This window comes from Lobosporangium transversale (assembly GCF_002105155.1).
Source record: "Lobosporangium transversale strain NRRL 3116 chromosome Unknown BCR41scaffold_4, whole genome shotgun sequence".
Lineage (NCBI taxonomy): Eukaryota > Fungi > Mortierellomycota > Mortierellomycetes > Mortierellales > Mortierellaceae > Lobosporangium > Lobosporangium transversale.
In genome coordinates, this window is record NW_019028982.1 from 779207 (window position 1) to 800711 (window position 21505).

General features: G+C 43.2%; 6 protein-coding genes across 6 annotated transcripts; 3 read left to right on the forward strand and 3 right to left on the reverse strand.

The window, feature by feature from the left end:
• Nucleotides 1–401: 401 nt before the first annotated feature.
• On the reverse strand, nucleotides 402–3849 carry BCR41DRAFT_419181 (Sec8 exocyst complex component-specific domain-domain-containing protein). The gene is made up of 12 exons (XM_022029720.1): nucleotides 3753–3849; nucleotides 3629–3669; nucleotides 3416–3533; nucleotides 3093–3294; nucleotides 2810–2978; nucleotides 2586–2688; nucleotides 2442–2472; nucleotides 2214–2319; nucleotides 1996–2100; nucleotides 1816–1886; nucleotides 1496–1691; nucleotides 402–1388 (listed from the first exon to the last, which is right to left on the reverse strand). Exons 1-12 carry the CDS (start codon nucleotides 3829–3831, stop codon nucleotides 522–524), a joined length of 2088 nt encoding a protein of 695 aa, XP_021885123.1. The 5' UTR covers nucleotides 3832–3849; the 3' UTR covers nucleotides 402–521.
• A 4369-nt stretch (nucleotides 3850–8218) lies between these two features.
• Nucleotides 8219–10679, forward strand: BCR41DRAFT_379948 (general substrate transporter; the record flags this gene model as incomplete). Its single annotated transcript, XM_022027241.1, has 3 exons — nucleotides 8219–8374; nucleotides 8497–9911; nucleotides 10672–10679. Exons 1-3 carry the CDS (start codon nucleotides 8310–8312, stop codon nucleotides 10677–10679), a joined length of 1488 nt encoding a protein of 495 aa, XP_021885124.1. The 5' UTR covers nucleotides 8219–8309.
• A 28-nt stretch (nucleotides 10680–10707) lies between these two features.
• BCR41DRAFT_346741 (V-type ATPase, V0 complex, 116kDa subunit family) lies at nucleotides 10708–14495 on the reverse strand. The gene is made up of 7 exons (XM_022022953.1): nucleotides 13792–14495; nucleotides 13609–13687; nucleotides 13256–13491; nucleotides 12227–13144; nucleotides 11569–12135; nucleotides 10912–11475; nucleotides 10708–10812 (listed from the first exon to the last, which is right to left on the reverse strand). Exons 1-7 carry the CDS (start codon nucleotides 14065–14067, stop codon nucleotides 10753–10755), a joined length of 2700 nt encoding a protein of 899 aa, XP_021885125.1. The 5' UTR covers nucleotides 14068–14495; the 3' UTR covers nucleotides 10708–10752.
• A 597-nt stretch (nucleotides 14496–15092) lies between these two features.
• BCR41DRAFT_383833 (von Willebrand factor type A domain-domain-containing protein) lies at nucleotides 15093–18639 on the forward strand (the record flags this gene model as incomplete). Its single annotated transcript, XM_022027507.1, has 2 exons — nucleotides 15093–18149; nucleotides 18201–18639. Exons 1-2 carry the CDS (start codon nucleotides 15172–15174, stop codon nucleotides 18637–18639), a joined length of 3417 nt encoding a protein of 1138 aa, XP_021885126.1. The 5' UTR covers nucleotides 15093–15171.
• A 24-nt stretch (nucleotides 18640–18663) lies between these two features.
• BCR41DRAFT_383834 (hypothetical protein) lies at nucleotides 18664–19726 on the reverse strand (the record flags this gene model as incomplete). The annotated part of the gene is made up of 1 exon (XM_022027508.1): nucleotides 18664–19726. Exon 1 carries the CDS (start codon nucleotides 19573–19575, stop codon nucleotides 18664–18666), a length of 912 nt encoding a protein of 303 aa, XP_021885127.1. The 5' UTR covers nucleotides 19576–19726.
• Nucleotides 19727–19913: 187 nt separating this feature from the next.
• Nucleotides 19914–20947, forward strand: BCR41DRAFT_419187 (carboxyphosphonoenolpyruvate phosphonomutase-like protein; the record flags this gene model as incomplete). Its single annotated transcript, XM_022029721.1, has 2 exons — nucleotides 19914–20366; nucleotides 20448–20947. The coding sequence occupies exons 1-2, from the start codon at nucleotides 20171–20173 to the stop codon at nucleotides 20945–20947; spliced, it is 696 nt and encodes a 231-aa protein (XP_021885128.1). The 5' UTR covers nucleotides 19914–20170.
• Between the last annotated feature and the right edge of the window lie 558 nt (nucleotides 20948–21505).

Genomic DNA, 21505 nt, shown 5'->3' on the forward strand with positions numbered 1-21505 from the left:
AAAAAAAAAAACTGCTGATCTAATGTTGTACATCGTAATACATAGTATATTCTTTTTAGTGAAGAGGGCAAATTGCCTCTTCCGAGTTTGTGCTCATTTCTTTTTTGACAAGGTAGGATGGAGGGCGTCTCGAATGTTTGGTTATACCGTAGGCAAGGCCAAGCACTAGAATATACAAAGTAAGAGCTTTTTTTTTTTTTTTTTTTTTTTTTGGAAAAATCCATGAGAAGGTTAACGCGTGGGAAGTACCTGAATGAACTTTATTTTTTGAAATAACCTTAGTTCGTGATTATCTCTATAAAACACATTGCTTTTTTTTTTTTTTTTTTTTTTTTTTTTTTTTATCAGGGAGTTATGTTGGTTACTCCGTTCGATACAAGAATAACCATTGATCCTTAAATGGTATATGACCAGCTCATTTTACTTGTTATACATTTTTATAGGCATAGCTGCGGTTAAATTATATTATGTATTTTATGTATATTACTATGCGTCAAGGCGACTTCAAGATAAAAAATACCTCAGAATCGACCCATGGGCACATTAATCACTCCATGATCAAAGAATGCGCCAACCACCACTGTGCCATCCTCTCGACTTTGAGGAACACTCTCACGTAGTCGCTCCACAAACGCAACGGCTGGTCGGATGACTACGCTGATGTGCGCTGGGTCTGATCGTACTAACGATTGATGCCCGCTGGCAGAAGTTTGTAATGCATTATTAGTCGCACTCGGATTTGGAGGAGGGATCTTCCAGCCAGTGAGGCCCGCTCCTCCATTCTGAGCACCCTTGAGGTATCCAGGAATGAGTGGCACAGAGTTGGCCGTCGCTGCCGCTGCCTTCTTACTCCTGCTCCCACTTGAGCTACTACTTGAGCCTCCTGTAGCCCCATTACTGCCCTGGGATGAAATAGGTGTCCCATCAGGATTCAAAGCAGGCAATGGGTTGTTGGCAGGTGTGCCTGCAAGCACTTGAGCATATTTGTCTTGGATCAGACCAGAGAACGCGACTGAGGGGCTCTGTTCCGTCATTTGCGCATATACTTGAGGTAGCGCTTTACGAAGTGGATCAAACGTTTTCGTGCCGACTTCATCGTTGTAAAGTCCACATAGCGTCGATGATCCAATAGAATCTGTAAACTTAAATAGCTGCCTGTTCTTATCACGGTTGTTCTTACGAGAACGCAATAAATCTGAACCAGTATCCTGTCCAGGGCCGCCCAAGAAACTATCAGGACCATCCATAGATTGATTGGTGTCCATCAGATAATCTGAAAGTAAGCAGCGAATCTCTGTCAGCATTGGTGTCCAGACATCAGCAAATGTGTACATCTTGACACCAACGAGCCCCATCTGCTGTTGCTTTAGATGGTCCCCTTCAAGACGCTAAAAATAAAATAAATCAAAAATAAATAAATAATGGGGAACATCGGCTATTTAGCGTTGTGTTAGTTTGAGATAGGAAGGTTGGCAAAGATATAGTTACAACATACTCTCAACAAGCGTTGCCCTGCGACAAGTACTGTGCTGTGGCCTTGCGTGACACATTCCAGTTTTGAAAAGAGGGTCCAGAACAGATCTCTCAAAATTTCGTTCTCATTATTCTTCGTTGCTAAATATTTTTCATCATCTTCATCGTCATAATCGGAGTCTCTAGTATTGATTGTCTTAAGAGCTGATGCGTTCCGTCTAGAGATTTTTTTTTTTTAAGAAAAGAAAAGTGAGCCTCTGTGAGCAGGACTACATTTCTGAAATGTTTATGGTGACTGCATTCAAATGCGATGGTTAAAAACCATTAAATATGATTCCCTACCTCTCGTTCACCTCACTGATGGTTTTATCAATCATTTGGTATGTCTCGAGTGGGACACGCTGGAGAATAGTCTAATAGAGCAGAGCACAAACGTGAAACAAGATTGGTTAGTATTGTCGAGCATTATAAATAAAAACCCGCAATCATGCAAATTCAAAGAGGTATGATTTTGTTATGTACCACTATGGCATCCTTGAACTTTCCAAGTAGTCCCAGAGACTCAACCAAAATTTCCAGATAATATGTAGAATCAACTTCTGGGTTAATTTCAAGATCCTCTGTGATCTATATAAGCAATTAAGAAAGAAAGAAAGAAAAAAAAATGAATGTCGATCATCGGAAAATAATGGACGAAATAGCTGTATGTATCCGGTTCGTCCAAATGTGAGCTAGTGTACCATTTCGTCGTCCAACCGCACTTCATTGCCGGGTTTGGATTTAGGCTGGAATCCAGCATTGCGTTTGAGTCGATCGTTGCCCAATTTGGAGAGGTCTTTGCTGATTCTGAAAGGATAGTTATAAAAAAAAAAAAAAAAAAAAAAAAACCAAGTCAGTTTTACATGCCTCAAGGTTAATTCACATTGATAATGACAGTTGAATACATCTTATGAAATGAAATGTCATACCCATCGAATATTCCCCTTTCCGTTGATGGTACTACATGAAGGAAAACGAATTGTGTTGGATCCCAATGTTAGTTGGTTGCTTCCGAAAAAGTAAAACGCAAAGTGATATCAAAACTCCTTATTCTCTCGGAGAAGCCAATGTACATGCTTCCTGCCCAGTGGTATATGCGGCCCATCGACTGTCGCAGTAAGGGCTCTTCAAGTAAAGGTGATTATGAAGTTCTTCCATGAGAATCTCTGCCAACGACTATCATGAAAGAAGGGATAAAATAAATAGCCACTGATTAGTTAAAATACTTCCAGCAGAAATGGCCTTATTCATACGCTGCAATGCTTTTAGCCTCCTGTCCTTGGACACATCCTGTTACCTCATATTGCTCGTTAAAGAATCGTGTTAGATCTGATAAAGCCCCCACCGAAGTCATTTCTGGTTTAGATATTGTCTTTGAACATGAAACTAGTAACTTGACCGCCGCTAAGAAATGCTTTTCGCGGATAAAAGTCTCCAGTTTAGCGGGTGCCTGCTTCAATTCTTCACTAATGGCTCGAAACAAAGTAAAGTAACGGAAACGGTTTATATGAACATACAAGGTTATGGAAATAGATAATGCGCAAGTCAAGTAAAGATAGCGGTGACCTTAACTGCCTTACATTTCATCCAACATTTCAATCATGTCTTTATACTGCTGACTCTTGTTGTACAATTGCACCAAATCTGCATGTCGTAGCCGAAGGGATTCTTTAGAATTTTTGAGATCCATGCGCAATTCTTTAACACGGCTTTGGGAGTCTGAAATACTGTCAATTACTCCACCATATGTTCCAATGGATGCATTGAACCCCTGATATGATCCTAATGACGTTTCGTGATCAACGAATGGCAAATGAAGACATTGTGTCAACAACATACAGTCGTTCGTCTTTTAAACTGCGCTGAAGTGCCATTGCTAGAATAGCATCCATATCTGAAATACCATTGACGACATCCTTCAGTGCTCGTTCGATATTTCGAAGGATTAACATGAACATATCATAGTCCTTTCCGAGTGAACTCCCGTCCATGAGCTCCAATGCCAATGGTACAGGATTAAACTATTAGGATGTCACGAAGCAGTTAAAAAGTTAGTTAGTAAAAGTTAAATTAACCAAATTGAAAATGGCTATTCCCTAAACAATCTTTTGCATACATCTGGCTTTGTCATGAACTCCCATTCATCGTTCAAGAGATCTAACAGAGTAAAATAAAAAATACATCAGATGAAGTCCTTCCATGTGTCTGCAGCAAAAAAATTATGAGGAAATTCTTTTCACCTCGAATATCAATGGTGCTTGGGTCTATGATTGGTTCGACATATTGGTCATGGAATCGGTATTCATCTCGATGTGCCATTGTTGAGTTTTAGTGTTTATTAATGATGTAAAGAGAATTAGGAGTTCTTTTCAACTCGAGCTCTTGTGCCGAAATTGTCACATGACTATTCATCATGGTCGCACGAGTGCAGAGGGACCCAGACCTTTGAGGCGAAGGTATTGGCACAACAACCTGGGCGAGGGGAGAACTTCCTTCTTCTTTCTCTCTCTTCCCTACACTATCCATACTCACGCTTCCTTGCCAAAAAGATATACAGTTCATGAATAATCAACCTCACACTAAGAAACCCAATCAAACAGAGGATGTCTTTCATAGTCAAGGTTCAAGGCATGCACCCGCTCTGACGAGTCACGTACCTGGGCCACCAGTAAATATCTATCCTACCATAGTTCCTGGTCGGCACCAACCAACGTTACCACATACACAGTCAGAGTATCTAAAATCCATACCAATGATGCATGCTCATGGAATGCCTTCGTTCGTGCAGACTTCATATTATCAATCCATGGATGCTGGCTCTAATATCAATCCACCGTATAGAGACACTGATGCCGATACGATCAATGTCCAGCAACAACAGATGTGGTATGCAGCTTCCCAGCACATACAGTCAGCCGAACACCATTCCGATACTGCACTGTCCCATCCGCAATACGAGGTGAGCTTACAGGACTAAGATCTTTCTCACTAAAGGAGATTACTGTAAACAACAGCCTAACTTGTTTGTGGTATTTGGGGTATTGTACCCCAATCTTAAAACTCTAATGACCAACATAATTTCGTTCCGCCGAATACATGATCCTTTAGCCACATGGAAGTCCCGAAGTTGATTTCTTAAACGATCTCCTCTTTAATAGCCCAAGAATAGCCTCGTCTCGATTCGCCCATCAATCATTGCAGCAACAGCAGCAGTTTCATGATGTTTCCTCCATGTCTTACATCCCGGTAGCGGTTTCGACTGCTACAAACCGGCAACAGCAGGTGCGCCAGGGCCATCAGACGACCCACATCGCTACATCTAACTCAGCTCCTCCTCTTGCTGTTTCACACTCGATTCCAGAATATATCACACAGCAAGTCGAGCAACAAGGAGGAGCACATCTTCTCATCGATTCATTGTTTACCCCAAGAACCCGGCCAGCGGTCTTGAGCCATATCAATGTACTTCATCAAAGGCCAGATTCTATTGCTCAACAAGATGGTCCTCTAGGAGAGGTATGTATGTTATTGCTGAAAACCTGTCTGCTGTCATGTTTCTGTAAAAAAAAAAAAAAAAAAAAAAAAAAAAAAAAGAGTGCAAGGGGCAGACTCAGTAAGAACTATATCATTTTGTAACTTAGAGCCCTCATCGGCAGACGAGGACACAGTGGGAAATGGCATATAGAGGGTCACCTGATCAAAGCTCTCCTGAGTGGGAGCGGGTCGAAATTGGGTTTTCGGACTGGGAAAAGGTATCTCATGGGTCGTCACCGGGCTTCTCTGAATGGGAGCAAGTGGATTTTGGCGCTTCTCCGAGGAGTCCGGACACGCTATCTGGATCCCCAGAAGATAGGCGGAGTACGCACTACATCCCAGCAGGCAACCAGCAGCATCCTAGTCCGCCCTATATGATTCCCGATGCCGCGTACTTCCCCCCGACACCGTCCACTAGACCAACCGAAACAATTAAATCTGTTGCTAAAAGCAAGCAAACTGCAGGAACCAAGAAACGAAAAAAGTTTGATATTCAGGAAAAGCTAAAGATCATTGAGTTCGTTGAGAACAATCCAGAAATGACATTAAGTGAATATGCCACGCACTTTGGTATAGCCAGAGGCACTTTAGATGGCATCATTAAATCCAAAGATAACCTCAAAGCAAGCCTCAATCAACTACCACGAACAGATGCAGTGCTAAATGCACGCAACCGCACTGAGCCGCGAAGCCGATTTGTAGAGGAGCTTCTACTGTCCTGGATCACGCATATTAGATCTCAGCATATCCCTATTCAACGTAAGAATATTGTCGCACAGGCAATTGCTATCCATCGGATGCTCTCAGGCTTGTTCCAAGCACCACTCGCAAATATAAAGTTTTCTGATGGATGGTACCAAGAGTTTTCGAAACGGCGATCCATCACTTCCTATGAAGCTGTCAATGCCAACAGGAATTATGCACTGGAGGAGGAGGAGACGGCTCGCTTCAGACAGATACTTGAACAGTACAGGATGGATGACATTTATGCATGTGATGCAACTAGTATGTTTTCTGTCCCGGTATGCACCTCGACGGTACATCCTAATACAGCATGCAAGCTGCTGAGTGCTGAAGACAGAGACCAGGAGAGAACGAGCTGCGTTTTTGGGCAAGCAGTTTCAATTGTACTCTTTTGCAACGCAACCGGCACAGGAAGGCTTGACCCTGTCATGCTTGGTAAGCAAACAGCATTTTGATAGGAGAAGCTAAGGGTGCTTGCTTGACTTTAATTTTATACTTTATTTTTGTTTGTGTTTTTTGAAAAAGAAGAAAGACTTGAATAGCAGATTCTAACATCCTTCGTCTCTGTGCAATGTTGCAAATCAAATAGATCGACTATATCAGTATGTCCCTGGTCACTATGGCGTTAGGGTCTTGCGAGATCAAGATGTAAACAGGATGCCATTTACTGAGTGGTTGCTCGCTTTTGATAGCGTGCTTGAGCGCAACGCGTTGCTTCTTCTGAGCCAGGAGGTGTATGATCAAGTCAAAAGTGCCTTGCCTGCCTTCCGTTACCTCAAAGTCATTCCTGCTCCTGCACACCTCAACGCGCTGCTACCTATGCGGGCAGGAATTTCAAAGCATTTCAAGGCTTACATCAACATCATACAATTTGAAAGAACTCTACGACGCCGTGACACTTATGGAGACACCTACAGCATTGCGTGGGGAATGGTGGGGAATGCAGCTATTAAACAATCTTTCTCAGTTCTTCTGAGAGAAGTTGGCTATTTGGAGCCACAGAGTCCCTTGGTAATTCATGAGTTGGATGAACTCCAGGCCACGAAAGATAAGTTGGACAACATACTGAGCCATGCTCATAAGAATATGCATAAGAGCATTCGTCAGTATTATTTCAATCAGGACAACGATATTGGTCCATCTGCATTCCTGTATGAAGAAATCATGAAGATGCACAAAAGCTCGGATGCTAGTCGATACCTGCTTGGAATTGAAAACAATACCCGGCCGTGGGAAGAATGGTGGAAACATGTTGTGATCTGTTCCGGATCGCCTCTGTAAGATAAAAAGTTGATTAAAATATGAGTATTGCAAAGTCAGAAAAATTGCTGAGTGATGAGTGGGTACATGAAGGAAAGTACAACCAAGCTGCTGTGCACTTTTGAAATAAAAAAAAATGACAGTGCCACTAGGTTAAAACAGTGTTCATCACAATTTACTATCGAGGCGAAAACGAGGGACGCGCTCCGAGTGTAGTGGCCAAAATTGACACTTTATCTCGTTCCCTCTTCGTTACATTTAGTTTTGTACCCAAGTTTTACTGAGACCATTATGCATGTGAGGAAGGCCATCATGACGATATTTAGAGGAATGAAGGCTGAATTCAATTGCAGAGTCCCCAAGTTTTCCATTCAAAGTAACCGAGCAACCCCTGAACACATTCTTAGTTAACTATCACCGAAATCTTTTAGCCTCAAAGTACTAGCGTCTATGCCCGCAATCGGAAATGAAGTGCACCTTTTTATGTATGTGCAAGTAGAAGGAATACAGACCCATGGTTCTGGCCAGAGCAAAAGAATTGACTGTTCTTGACGTATTCATTTATCGTTGCTTCTTTCTCCACATCGGACAAGGCTCAACTACTGCACTGGACTGGGCCAAACCAGACACAAAATACACTCCTAAGAGAAAATGCGCCTGAGAGAAAGAAGGTATTTGACAGCATCTTTATTGCTGAGGAGCAATGACCTACAAACTCATTAATGCAGATTGATTGAGTGATCATTATTCATTCACATCTGCTTAACACTGTACAAAATAAATTGTAAAAAAAAATGACGTTCAGTTGAGCAAATAAAAAAAATAAAAAAAAAAATGAATTGCTGTCAATAAAACAATCAACAACGCGAGTAAACAAATACAATGGATGACGAGGGTAGGGTCATTTTAAACAAAGACAGGGTTGGGATGCCTTCCTTCTCGTTCAATGGATCAAAGGCGATGCAGGATAAAATAGTTTAGATTATTCCATCGCCACACACTCCAACTTTCCAACGACATCATCCAAAAAATCTAGCAACTATGCTAAAGCATGTTATGCTTTGCTTAGTATGCGTTGTACGCTTCCAAAAAAGAGTTAATGTTCCTGTTAAACCATATAAAGGCAGGGCGTGAATCCTTATTTCTATCACTCTCACGCCCTTATTCTGTCTCTATTCTCTTTGCTTCTCATTGTTCATTTCTCTCCTTACTGCAACATAGCACAAATAACAAAATTCCCCTTCCCCAAATCTATTGCCATGTCAGCAAAGTACAGGCTGTTGAATAATGTGTACTTCCTTGGTGGATTCGCAACCATCGGCGGGTAAGCTACTATACTGTTTCAAGAAAAAAAAAAAAAAAAAAAAGAGAGAAAAATTGCTTCGTTCGTCGAACTCGTTCTTACACATTATTAATAATGTATTTTTTCTGCTATGGCTTATTTAGCATGCTGTTTGGTTTCGACATCTCATCCATGTCTGGTGTCGTAGGAACGCAGCGGTACCAGGAGTACTTCAATCACCCATCGTCATCACTGCAGGGCGGAATTGTCGCTTCCATGGCCGCAGGCTCCTTCTTGGGTGCTCTCCTGGCTGGTCCATTGGGCGACAAGATTTCACGCAAGCGCACCATCATGCTTGCTGCCTCTATCTGGATTGTTGGCTCCATTATCCAATGTGCAACTGTCAATGTTGGTATGCTCATTGTCGGTCGTATCATCAACGGTATTGCTGTTGGCCTGGCTTCCATGATCGTCCCTGTGTACCAATCTGAGATTGCACCCAAAAATATCCGTGGGCGTATTGTATCGTTGCAACAATGGGCTATCACTTGGGGTATTCTCATCCAATACTTCATCCAGTACGGCTGTTCCTTTATCAATTCCGAAGCTGCGTTCCGAATCCCCTGGGGTGTACAAATCATCCCAGGTATCATTCTCCTTGCTGGAATCAGCTTCTTCCCTTACTCTCCTCGCTGGTTAGCAGACCATGGACGTGGCGAAGAAGCTCTTGAAGTGCTCGCCATGTTACGAGCAAAGGGTAATAAGAATGATCCTCTGGTCATGGCGGAATACAAAGAGATTGAGGATGCTATTAAATTCGACAGGACTCAGGCTGCGCGTTCGTATGCAGAGCTTTTCCGCAAGCCAAATGCTCGTCGCGTCTTCCTTGGTATGAGTCTCCAGTCCTGGTCTCAACTTACGGGCATGAATGTGGCCATGTATTATATTGTTTTCATCTTCCAGGGCGCAGGCATCACTGGCCAGAACGCCAATCTACAGGCATCTTCTATCCAATATATTCTTAATGTCATTATGACCATTCCTGCGATCCTGTTTATTGATAAATGGGGTCGTCGTCCTGTTCTTTTAGTTGGATCCACCTTTATGGCTCTCTGGATGTTCCTCATCGGAGGTTTGATGGGTCGTTTTGGTGGCCCCTCTAACTTTGAAGGTAACGAGACCACAACATGGGCTATTCAAGACAATGATGCTGCATCCAAGGCAGTAATTGCTTGCTCTTATCTCTTTGTCTGCTCATTTGCCATCTCTTGGGGCCCTGTTTCATGGACATATCCAGCCGAGATCTACCCACTCCGGATCCGTTCCAAAGCAGTCTCGCTCTCAACAGCATCAAACTGGGCATTCAACTTTATTTTAGCTTATGCAGTTCCCCCACTGCTGGAAAATATCCAATACAAGACCTATTTTATCTTTGGAGCCTTCTGTGTGGCCATGACGATCCATGTCTTCTTCATGTTTCCAGAGACCAAGGGTCATACATTGGAGGAGATGGATGAGCTCTTCAATTCAGATGTTCCTGCATGGAAGACTCGAGCGCAACCCCAGTCGCGCTTGGATAGTGATATTGAAGAACTCCGAGCACAACAAGCGAATGAGAAATCAGAGGTCGAGGAAACAGATATTCGCCGCTCAAATGATCATCAATTGCCAGCATCGCACCATGATGAGCCTGTACAGCCTTTGCATCAGCTTCAGCCTGGCAACCCTGTCACAGAGACGAAGTAAAAAAAAAAAAAAAAAAAAAAAAAAAAGTCGTGGCACATTGAAGTCAATTCTCTCCAATGCTACATTAAATGACTTTTCCAATAGCAGACAGCCCTTATCCTACATTTATTATTTTATATTTTAGTATTTTACAATATTAATTAAAGTATTATTAAACTTTCTCTTTGCTTGATACAATGATACAAAGCATCAGTGGCAATGACAAAAAAAAAAAATTGGAAGTCCTATTTGTGAGAGCAGTCATTAAGATTAAATCAGGCCTTAAATTTTTGGCCCGGTTTGAAAATAAAAAATAGTGTCCCATATGCGCAGATGAGCTTTATGAGACTGTGAAATATGGGTATATATTCAGAGCACTCCCTGCAGCCATAGGAGGTTCTTTAGTTAGTCGGACGTGAATCAATATTAAGTATTGATTTACCTTCAACATATTCCAAGCTGGTAATCATCCGTTGTGGATTGTCAAATATGTGAAACCATCGGTTCATTCCAGGCGAGAGTAATAATATTGAAGGCACTCTGAGCAGCCCTTGGTTTAATTCAATCCAGTGTGCTGCATTAGTTGCGTCAACATTTTTCTTTCCTTCATTTAGGAAAATAAGTAATTTGAGATTATATTCTCTATTTGTCTTTATTATTGTTGGTATTGTTTGAGTGCTGTGTCAAATCAGCTTTTAGTCTTTCTCAGAAAGAACGATTGCAAATGAAAATGGTTCAAATGCATATCCCGTACCCTAAGAACCAAAAATATCCAAAACATCCTAGTTAATATCTTAATAATGGAGACAGAGAATTGATATGCAATATAAAGAGACTGATCTGTGAAGACTAACCAGGTAAAACTTGTTATTAAACTCGACCCAGTGCAATCGCAGAGCATGAAGGAATGCAGAAAGTCCCTCCATGCCTATCAGAATAAAGACCGTCAATGTGAACCATACTGCGAACATTATAACAGTCATGATTGCTCCTAGGGTTCCCGTAAAACCCCATGCCATACCCAAAGTCATCGTCCATAGAACTTCAGACAGCTGTGCATGGGCCAAAGATAGTGCCCACAATCGTAAGTACGATGCCGTGTTGGATATACAGCCCAGACAAAAGTCAATTGTGTGAATCACTTGGTGAATCAATTCTTCTGAAAACTCAAACTCTTCCTCGTCATGTTCTTGACTACCATTGGTCGTGTCTTCCTCTGTCACAATAGTACTATTACCATTGTCCCCTTCATCCGAACGGTCGCTATCAGCACTGACACGGGCATTGTTCTCAGAAGGTTGATGGTAACCCATTGCACGGGCTCGATTGTGCTCATGCTTTAGGTAATAAGGCTTCAAAAAGAGCATCCACGGAATGCATACAAATGCGGTAAATACAAGCAACGCTTGTATGAAGCCCTAGAAAGCGAAAATGCAAGTATACGCGGTCTTTGTTGGTGAGAACATTCAATGTTTTTATAAGCCCTAACTTGTTCTTTCGTTAGACGTTACCTGCCCGGAATATAGCTTGTCACCTTCGTTGACGGATCCTGGACTTAGAAACATATAGATCATTGTGTTGAGCAAACTGGGTGGCGAGTTATGCAGCGGTTGGCCAGCAGCATCTGTTTCAAACCAATTGACAGTCCACTTGTATAAGATCATGATTACCAAGTATCCAAAGAGGCATTGCATAAATAACATTTGAGGAATGAAGCCTCCAATGATATCGATTGGCTTGCGGTAAAATTTAGCATTGTAATACACCATACAGATGCCAAAGGACATATGAATAACGCCCAAGATGACTGACATCTTCATTTTGTAGGAATTTGTGAACAAGAGGTAGTTTTCAGCTCCATGCCACACATAGTCAATACCAAATGGATAGGTATACTCAGTAGGCTCTGCCACCAAAAGAGTTTTACCGTCATAGTCTTCAGGTACATCGAGACGCCAGCCGGACTGGAACAGTGGAAGAGCACGGGAAAAGATGTCATTATACATCATCCCCGTAAAAATAGAAAATACACCCATCAACAAGACAATGTAACGTCCCCCATAGACCATTTGAAACATCTGGAATGCGATAAGAAAGCTCATGGTAGTCAGTTGAGATTATTCTCGCTGTGACATTTATTATTGAGATAATAAAAAAAGTGTCACCTACCTCGCCTTCAACGTTGGCAAGCTTGCGTTCATTCAGAACTAGGAACAATCCCGCCAAAACCACCAAGATGGCGTGGCCTACATCTCCAAACATCACTGCAAATAAAAAGGGGAAGGAGATGATGGTAAATAGGCCTGGATTCACCTCGCGATATTTGGCCATACCGTATGCATCCACAATCGCTTGAAATCCAGCAGTAAACTTGTTGGTTTTGTGATAGGTTGGAGGTTCTTTGTGAGTACGCAGTTCAGTTAGAATGGGTCGAACTGTCGATCCAGAACGTTGACTCACTGTTCGCAGAGCTGCCTGGATAGTGCCAATCTCATTTGTTGGGCACCATCCCTCCGCAACCAGACATTTGCGATTGATATCGTGGTTGAATTTATTCATAGTATGGTACGTCGCCTTTTCCTTCTTCACAATTGTTATCCACGCCGCCAAGTCAGCTGAAATACGGATAAGTTCCTGACGACGAGCTTGTGTTGTATTGGTGATGACAGAGTTGAACTCTTCAATATGTCTTAAAGTGCCCGACAACGCTTCCCTTCTCTGCTCTGTAGATGAATCAATAGCATATAAAGTTGCTCCCATTGACTCTGCAATCTTTTTAATCTTAGCCAGGATCTCGCGCCCATGAGCAAAGATGATGAATACGCTTTTCAGCGCTGCCACATCCGTTGCAGGATCTATAATTGATTCCTTGATGTCTACCGTATTCATGTACAAGTTACCGCGAAGAGAACGCCACAGGATACGTTCAAAAGTCTGCAATCTGTTTCGAGGAATAACACCAGTGACATTGCCAAGGGTGAGACCCAAGCCTTGCGCCTCCTGTGAAGGGCCCGTTTCCAAATCATCTAGGAGTCGCGCACTTGGCTCCTCCAGTGAACGACGAATCTCATCCTGATTTGAGACAGCCTAGAAAGTGACATTTACAAACGTACAAATGCTTAAATTCTTTAGTTAAAGGGACTTGACAGCTCCTCCATCCCTATATGAATGCACAGCTTTGGAGAGGCATCCTTTTACCTCCTCAAAAAAGACTGCAGCTTCTTGCAAGACATGCCTAAGTTCAATCAACTCCCAGTGTCGTCGCTGCATATTCTCATATGAGGCATTCATTTGCAACAAACGACTCTCGTGTGCTGACAATCGTCTCACAATGTCATCCAGCTCTTGACGCGAAGGTGCGTGTGCCACATACGACGAAGTCGTTGTCGATTGAATCGGGATCTCTGCCTTCTCGATCTGTGATGCGAAAAAGCCTATTATAGTAGATCATGACGACGATCAGAGTAAAAGTCAGTCTTTGCTGCTATTTATGGGTATTTAAAGTCAGTCTCGAAGGAGCGCAAGTAGAATAACCAGGCATTTAAACTTACGCAACTGTCTCTCCATCTCATCGAATTGCCGAATTTCATTCACGAAAGCTCGTTGAAAGACATTTACACCATCATTTAACTGTTTCAAATCAAATGTTAATTAAAACACCTTGTCGATCAATAGAGTAGAAAGATATATTGTTACTGTAATTGCGGAGTGAATTAATTAGACGAGTCGCTTACATCCCGGAATTGGATCATTCCTATCTCTCCCAGCTCTGCGACCGTAGGCTGTGCTATTTCTGATGGAATATACAGCTGGATCAGTGACATCTCCTCGGACCGAAAGAGAGCAGATTCTGTCATTCTGCCTTGAGAATTGACCCCACTACCACCTCGATAAAGGTTGCGTCGATCTTCCTGATCCTCAAAATGGTTGCGCCCTCGCCTTTCTCGGCGTGGGAAACCAGTTGATGAAGGAGAAGGTCGCGCTCGAGGATCCGGCTCCTGTTCGTCCATAGCAGAATCAGGCTCTCTATAGCTACTACTACTGCTGTTGTTGACAGGCGATCGCAAACGATTTATGAGGGCCCCAGGTGCACCAAAGCCGCCAGTCGTCAGCGCTGTGGCGATAGAGGTCGAAGCCGAGGTATCGAGGGCATCGTCATCGTCATCTGGTGGCCGACTGTAGCCGTTGTTGATGATGCCACTGTTGCCGCTAGACCCTTGAGGAGGAGGAGGGTTCCGTTGGAGCGAGTCCAAGGGCAGGTATTCGCCGCCGATGGGCTTGAGGAAGTTGGAGATGCGCTGAATGATGGAAAGTAGATGAAATGAAAGAAGGGGAGATGAAAGAGTGATGAAGTAGAATGCAATAACGTTAATGAAAAAAAAGGCGGGAGATGGTGTTGTATGCTATGCTTGTGCTTCGAGTGAAAGCATTTTAAGACAAAGTGTAACAAAACAGAGGGAAATGAAATTCTTGGACAAGCCGTGTGGAATCACAGAAATAGCTCAAATTACATCAACAATTTCCCAGTGACAAGCAAGGAGAACAAGGTTCGTTGGCGCCATATTCGCTTTAGATACTGACAGGATGGCCCTTATTTTTAATTGAGTTTATTATGATGGGCCTAGTTTTGGCTGGTCATCGATTTGCTGCTGACAAAACCAGTTTCAAGGCTACGTTCAACAAACAGCATTTTTTATTCTAGGAGTGACATCGGCAGCGTGCACATAAATGTGCGCTTTGTCCAATGCATTGGAACAAATCAGCATTTTTAGTGTTTGGAGGGTATGTTTGCAATAGTGCTATAAGTAGGTACACAATCCAACATACTTGGGTAGAACCATTGTTTCAATGGCTCCTCTACTTGGCTCAATCTAATTGATCCAAACCAAAGTGTCCTGTTAGATTTTCTGTGTGTTACACAAAAAAGGTGTCGACTTATGCAAGAACATCGCAAAATATAATGCTGCGCCACAAGCAAGCAGCCTGTTAAATATCGCTCACGCCTCCAACCATTTTCTTTACCCCTTTTTTTCACCATCATTCCCTTTTCTCTTTCCTCTTTCCTCTTTCCTCTTTCAACTCTCTCTCTTTTAATTTAAGCAACAAAAAAGAAAATGCAAATATTCATTTGTGGACTTTCTTCTGTGGGCAATCATAACAAATATCTGCCCTTAGTTGACATCAAAGCCCACACAGAGATCCTGGCCCTCAACTCTCGCACGAAACTCACTCAAACTTTCATCAATCCGTCTAATGACACCATTCCTGAATTACAATACACTTTCCCTCTTTACGATGGTGTCAGTGTCGTCAGTTTCAATTGCCAAATTGGTGATAGGTTCATTAAAGGTCAAGTTAAGGAACGATTCCAGGCCAGAACTGAATTTAATGACGCTGTCGGCCAGGGCAAGGCTGCCGCGCTTTTGGAGCAGCTTCCCGATGCGTCGGATGTCTTCACTAGCTCGGTTGGTAATGCGCCTCCAGGGTCGACCATTCTTGTCGAGATCACGTTCATTGGTGAGCTCAAACACGATGCGGAAATCGATGGTACTCGTTTCACTATCCCCACGAAAATCATGCCGCGGTATGGCCATTATCCAGTTGAGCTCTACACGGGTGCCCATGCCCAAAAGGCTACAGGGGGTGGCCTTCAGGTCACAGTTGATATTATCATGCCCGACCAAAAACCTATTCAACAAATCCAATCACCTAGTCACCCTATTGCTGTTTCTATCGGCACCACTTCTATCGCTCCCAACGCCACGCCCACCATGTCTAAAGCATCAGCAACACTCAGTCTTGGTACAGCAGAACTGGATAAAGATTTCGTCATTCATGTCTTGGCCAAGGACACAGGCGATCCTAGTGCTATCCTTGAAACCCATCCTTCTATTCCTAACCAGCGGGCTCTGATGACCACGCTTGTCCCTCGGTTTCAACTTCCTCCAGAGAAACCAGAAATTATCTTTGTCTGCGACCGCAGCGGTAGTATGCACGGAACAGCAATGTCATTAGCAAGATCAGCATTAAATGTCTTCTTGAAGAGCTTGCCTGTCGGTGTAAAGTTCAACATTTGCTCTTTCGGCAGCAACTACTCCTTCCTCTGGGATAAAAGCCAGATATATTCTCAAAACACATTAGATCAAGCTATCAATTATGTAAAGGAGATGGAGGCCAACATGGGGGGCACGGAGATGTTTCCGTGTATCAAAGCGACAGTGGAAAAACGAAGCCAGGATATGCCTCTGGAGATCATGTTGCTTACCGATGGTGAGATATGGAACCAAGATCAGCTCTTTTCGTACTTGAATAAAGAGGTTATGGAGAGCAAGATGCCAATCCGCGTCTTTACTTTGGGTGTTGGTAATGGTGTCTCTCATGCACTGATCGAAGGTGTTGCCAAGGCTGGAAATGGGTTCTCGCAGACTGTGGGCGAAGGCGAAATGATGGACAAGAAGGTGGTTCGCATGCTCAAGGGTGCACTCTCACCTCACTTTACCAATTACACACTGGAGGTGAAGTACGGCGATGCTACCGAAGAGAACAGCGGCAAGGTAGATGAGGATGACGAAGGGTTTGAGATGGTTGAAAGAGTGACAGACAGCCTTGAAGTCAAACTAAATATTACGAAGGAAAAGAAGCCGATTTCTCTCTTTGACAAGTCTATTGACCTTGATAAGACCCCCTCCGATGGCGATGAGGATCTGCCACAATTGGCTCCTCCAAAGCTGCTGCAGGCGCCACATGTCATTCCTCCACTCTACGCTTTCAACCGAACAACTGTATACCTCCTCATGGGCCCTGGATCCAACCCAAGGACTCCAAAATCTGTAATCCTTCGCGGAGAGTCATGGAGAGGCCCACTTGAGCTTGAAATCCCCATCCAAGTCCTTGATACTCCTGGAGAAACCATTCACCAGATGGCTGCCAAGAAGGCTATTGCAGAACTTGAACAGGGCCGTGGCTGGGTTACTCAGGCCAAGGACGACAAGGGCACTTTAATCAAGGCCAAATTTGGTGGAGCGGTTTTTGAACGCTTGGTTGAAAAAGAGGCAGTTCGCTTAGGTATTCAATTCCAAATTCAAAGTGAATGGTGTTCATTCGTTGGAGTCGAAAATACGCCCCAGAGTGAAGCAGCAAACAATAATAGCAACAGAAACTGGGATATTTTCTCTCCGCCGGCCTGCAGGGACATTGATCAGAATTTAATCCAAGCCAGAGGAGTAGGATCAGGCTTGGGTCATTTTCAGAGCTTTGGCTACTCTGCAAATGGTTCAGTGGGGTTAGCTTATCCTAGACTTAGAGGCGGTGCCCTGCCTATGGCATATACGGCACCCATGGCTCAGGCTCAACAACAGGCTCAACAGCCTCAAATATCATACAGAGGTAGCGATTTCGTGACAGGCTTTGGCGCCGCAGCTTGTCAACCTCCACCCCCACCGCCAGCTCCAGGGTCTGGAATGACATTTGGTTCGGCACCAACCACTTTTGGAAGTTTTGGTTCGGCTCCAGCCACTTTTGGATCAGGCTTCGGTTCAGCCTCAATCGCTTTTGGAGCAACAACATCAGCCGCTTCTGGAGTACCACCAACCACGTTTGACGCAGCCCCAGCTGCTTTTGGATCGGCCTCAACCGCTTTTGGAGCATCACCAATCACGTTTGGCGCAGCCCCAACTGCTTTTGGATCGGCCTCAACTACTTTTGGAAAAGGTTTTGGTGCGGCTAAAACAATAGTTACAACAACTTCATTTTCTCCAGTTGCTGCTACTGCAGAGAACCATTTGGAAACGTTACTCTCCTTACAAACATTTGAGGGGTCCTGGGAATGGAAACCTGAGCTGTTTTCGTGCCTTGGCCTTAAACCTGATGATGTTTCACAAAACTTGATAGCCAAGGGCATTAGAGATAATAGCTCTTCTTTATTGGCGACATTTGTGGCTACTGCTCTATCAATCAAGTTCTTTGAGAAAAAGTTGGGTAAGGAGAAGGATGTCTGGGATTTGGTTGTTCAAAAGGCAAGATCATGGATAGAGTCTCATATAGGAGAGACTCACACAGAAGAACTCTTGAACAATGTCGATGAACTGATTGAGTAAGAATGGCAATAGCAATAATAGTAATAACGAGACTAATAATATGATAGTACGTTAAATAATATTCATCTGAACAATAAATCCCAATGGGCTAGTTATGGTCACAGAAATCATTTGATGATAATTCTCCATGACGACAAAAGCAAGTTTAGAAAAATTCTCGACCATCCTAGGTTGTTAAAATCTGGCGTGGACACTATTCCTGAAGTTTGCCTGTACAATGTCCTCGGCGATCCTAGTCACTTCTCCCGGTATGATCTTCCTCCAGAGGAACCATCCAAGCATCGGATAAATAGACAAAGTGAGACACTTAAAACTGAGCAGTCCTTGTATGACACAAACAGTAATTTTGAGTTTTGTAGCCAATACAAGTGTTCCTTCCATTCACAGAATCATTTTCCTCACTTGTTCATGATGTTGGTGTATAATGATCACTACTTTATGCATCATGGATTCAAAATCATTAAACACTTTGCAAATGAGTCTTAGTCTAGAATCAACAAAAACTTTTTTTTATTCGATCTTTTGATCATGGTATTTCAATTCTTCCTCTGTCAAAACAATACCAAAGTATTTCTCTAGTGCATCCAATCGATCCTGCTCCTTGGTGAAGACGATTGTTTCTACGTTGCCTGTAGCTGTCCGGATCTTGAATTGCTTGTCCAGCAGCATATATATCTTGCCATCCAATGTGGCCTGAACACACCAGAATGAAGAGTAGAATACGGATTTGGGTGAATGACAGGTATAAAAGTTGCCCATCTCGCAATCAATCTCATAAAATTGATCCTCCGTAAACGCATAGCATGGAACCCACTTGTCCTCACCCAAGTATTCTTCCATCAACCAAAGCTGCTGAGGAGGATTTCCTAACAATTCCGGTTGTGCCTCATTATGGACGGTCTTGCTCATACGACGCTTATGTCCAAAATATTCGACTACAGCACCTTCTTTCAACGGGATTGGGTAGAATGAAGTATTGCCGAAGCCAATGTCGAACAGGTATTTGGATCCATCCTTCAATCGCACGATGGACACTCGATGAGAGAGCATCTGGAAACGAATGGGATCACCGTAATTCAAAGGCTTACAGACACGAGCTATCGTGAACTGAACTGTAAATCCAAGGCCCCGAAGGAGTTCATACGCAAGTTTGTTGAGAGAAAAACACCATCCACCACGGTGCTGATTGATGATGCGATCGTAAATCCCTTGAAGAGTGATATCTACTTCACGAGCCTTTGTTAACCGTAAACTCAAAGTTTCAAATGGGATTGATGTGACGCATCGGTATTCCAGTTCACGAAGGGTCTCATATGTTGGCTTGGGTAATTCATCCGGATTTTCTAGTGGGTAATTAATGTGTCGAAGAATATTGAAGAGTTGCTCACGGGTGAACTGTTCCTGACTCACTGCAACTGTCATGGAGGCTGTAATTATGAAAGATATAGAGGATAAAGATGAAAATGAGTGAAGAGAAAAAAAAAGAAAATGAAAAAAGAAAGATAATTTTTGACGAAATGAAATGAGCTTGAACTGAACTTGGGAGATTCTGCGATCTTTTTAACGTGTTCTAGTCTTATCGATCAGCGCCGTGAAATCTTACAAATGTCAAATGTTTAATTAGAGTTGCACTGAGGCTTAGCACGATTCCGCAGTTTTTTTTTTTTTTTTTTTTTTTTTTTGATAACAAGGACCCTCAGGGTAGCACGATTCCGCAGTTTTATGTCAGCAAGAGGAACATTTTTTTTTTCTCTCTCTCTGGGGAAACGACTACGCAGCTCCCTTTTGACAAAAAACTTCAACGGACTGTGACTCAATCCACAAATATTGGCAGGAACATCGTCAATTGACAATCTATCTCTTTCCAGGAACACAGAAAAACCCTATTTAAGGCATCAAGTGGATCAGTCTCTTTTTTTCCTTTTCATTATTATTTGTTTCCCACGCTCTTCCCTGATACCAAAGCACTTTCAAATACACATACCAAAGAAAAATAAACCCCTCCCACCTAGAAACCATGTCTCCTTCTGATCAAAACGCCGTTGCTACTCACTTCCGCGCTCTTCACAAGCCTGGAAACCCCTTGATCCTCGGCAATGTCTATGATGCTGCCACTGCATCCATCATAGTTTCTGTCCCTTCAGCTAAGGCTGTTGCCACTGCCAGTTTTGCTATTGCTGCAGCAGAGGGCGTTAATGACGAAGATCTGACGCGTGAGCAGAACTTTGCTGCTATCAAAAAGATTGCTGCTGTAGTTGTTCCCAAGAACTTGCCCTTGACCGCAGACCTATAAGATGGATATGACGATGTCAAAGCCACGATCAAGGAGGCCATCGCACTAGGCGTTGTAGGATGCAATTTGGAGGATGTTGACAATAAGACCCATACGTTGAGGACTTCGGAGGATGCAGTCCATCGAATCAAGTTGGCGCTTGAGGCCGCTAAAGAGGCTGGTGTACCTGAATTTGCTGTCAATGCCAGGACAGATGTCTTGGGCTATGGTGGTTCAGTTGAAGATGCGATTGAGAGAGGGAAAGCTTTTTTGGCTGCTGGGGCCAACACAGTCTTCGTATGGGGTGGGCCTCGTGGTCGTGGCGTCTCACGAGAGGAAGTCAAGGAGCTTGCCACCGCATTGGATGGGCGATTGAATGTCCTTCTACGTTTCGGTGAGGGCTACTTGACGGTCCAAGAGCTGAGGGAGATTGGCGTTGCTCGTATTAGTGTGGGACCAGGTCTTTTCAGAATTGCCACGAATGCGTACAGGGAAGCAGCCGAGTCACTCCTTGGAGCCTAAGTAGTCATAATCGACACATATAAGGGTGTGACAAGTAGTCCTCTGCTAACAAAAGAATAAAATTTATAATTTAGTCAATCGCACTTTGTCGTTGGCGGGTATAGAAATTTGGTTAGCACCGTGGCTCTATAATATTCATGGATGCTGGCATGCATCTTTTGACGAGCCTCGAACAGAATATTGCCTAGTCAGGCTTATGTAGCTTTGATTCCATAAAACTCATGAACCCTCAGCTGTACCGTGGCCCTAAGTGAACTTACTTCCTTTAGGGAGCCGAGAAACACTATTTAATAGCAATGCTTCTCATTATCTGCTATGCGATATTGTAGCCATTCCCACTGGCTTCAGGAAAATTCAGGGTTCTTTCAAAATGGATGGTAGTGTAGCCCTTGAACTACTTCGAGATTCCTATCCTCAAAGGCAGTATCTGTGCTAAGGTGTGCAGGCAATGGCGCCTTTGAGTCATCAAAAGTCGCTCGATTTGGTCATAAACTGCATTACTCAAAATAAAACTGTACATTGCGTTCAAACCTCTATTCAAAAGCAAATTACTCCTCG

Bases quoted from the DNA above. Each gene is read 5' to 3' on its own strand.
- BCR41DRAFT_419181 (XM_022029720.1), bottom strand. From the start codon at position 3,831: ATGGCACATCGAGATGAATACCGATTCCATGACCAATATGTCGAACCA. The intron at 2,979-3,092 runs GTAAGGCAGTTA...TCGAGCCATTAG, and splicing joins ATTGAAATGTTGGATGAAAT to TGAAGAATTGAAGCAGGCAC. The intron at 1,389-1,495 runs GTATGTTGTAAC...TTTTATTTTTAG, and splicing joins CAGGGCAACGCTTGTTGAGA to CGTCTTGAAGGGGACCATCT.
- BCR41DRAFT_346741 (XM_022022953.1), bottom strand. From the start codon at position 14,067: ATGGACGAACAGGAGCCGGATCCTCGAGCGCGACCTTCTCCTTCATCA. The intron at 13,145-13,255 runs GTAAAAGGATGC...GTCACTTTCTAG, and splicing joins CTGCAGTCTTTTTTGAGGAG to GCTGTCTCAAATCAGGATGA. The intron at 11,476-11,568 runs GTAACGTCTAAC...TTCGCTTTCTAG, and splicing joins ACAAGCTATATTCCGGGCAG to GGCTTCATACAAGCGTTGCT.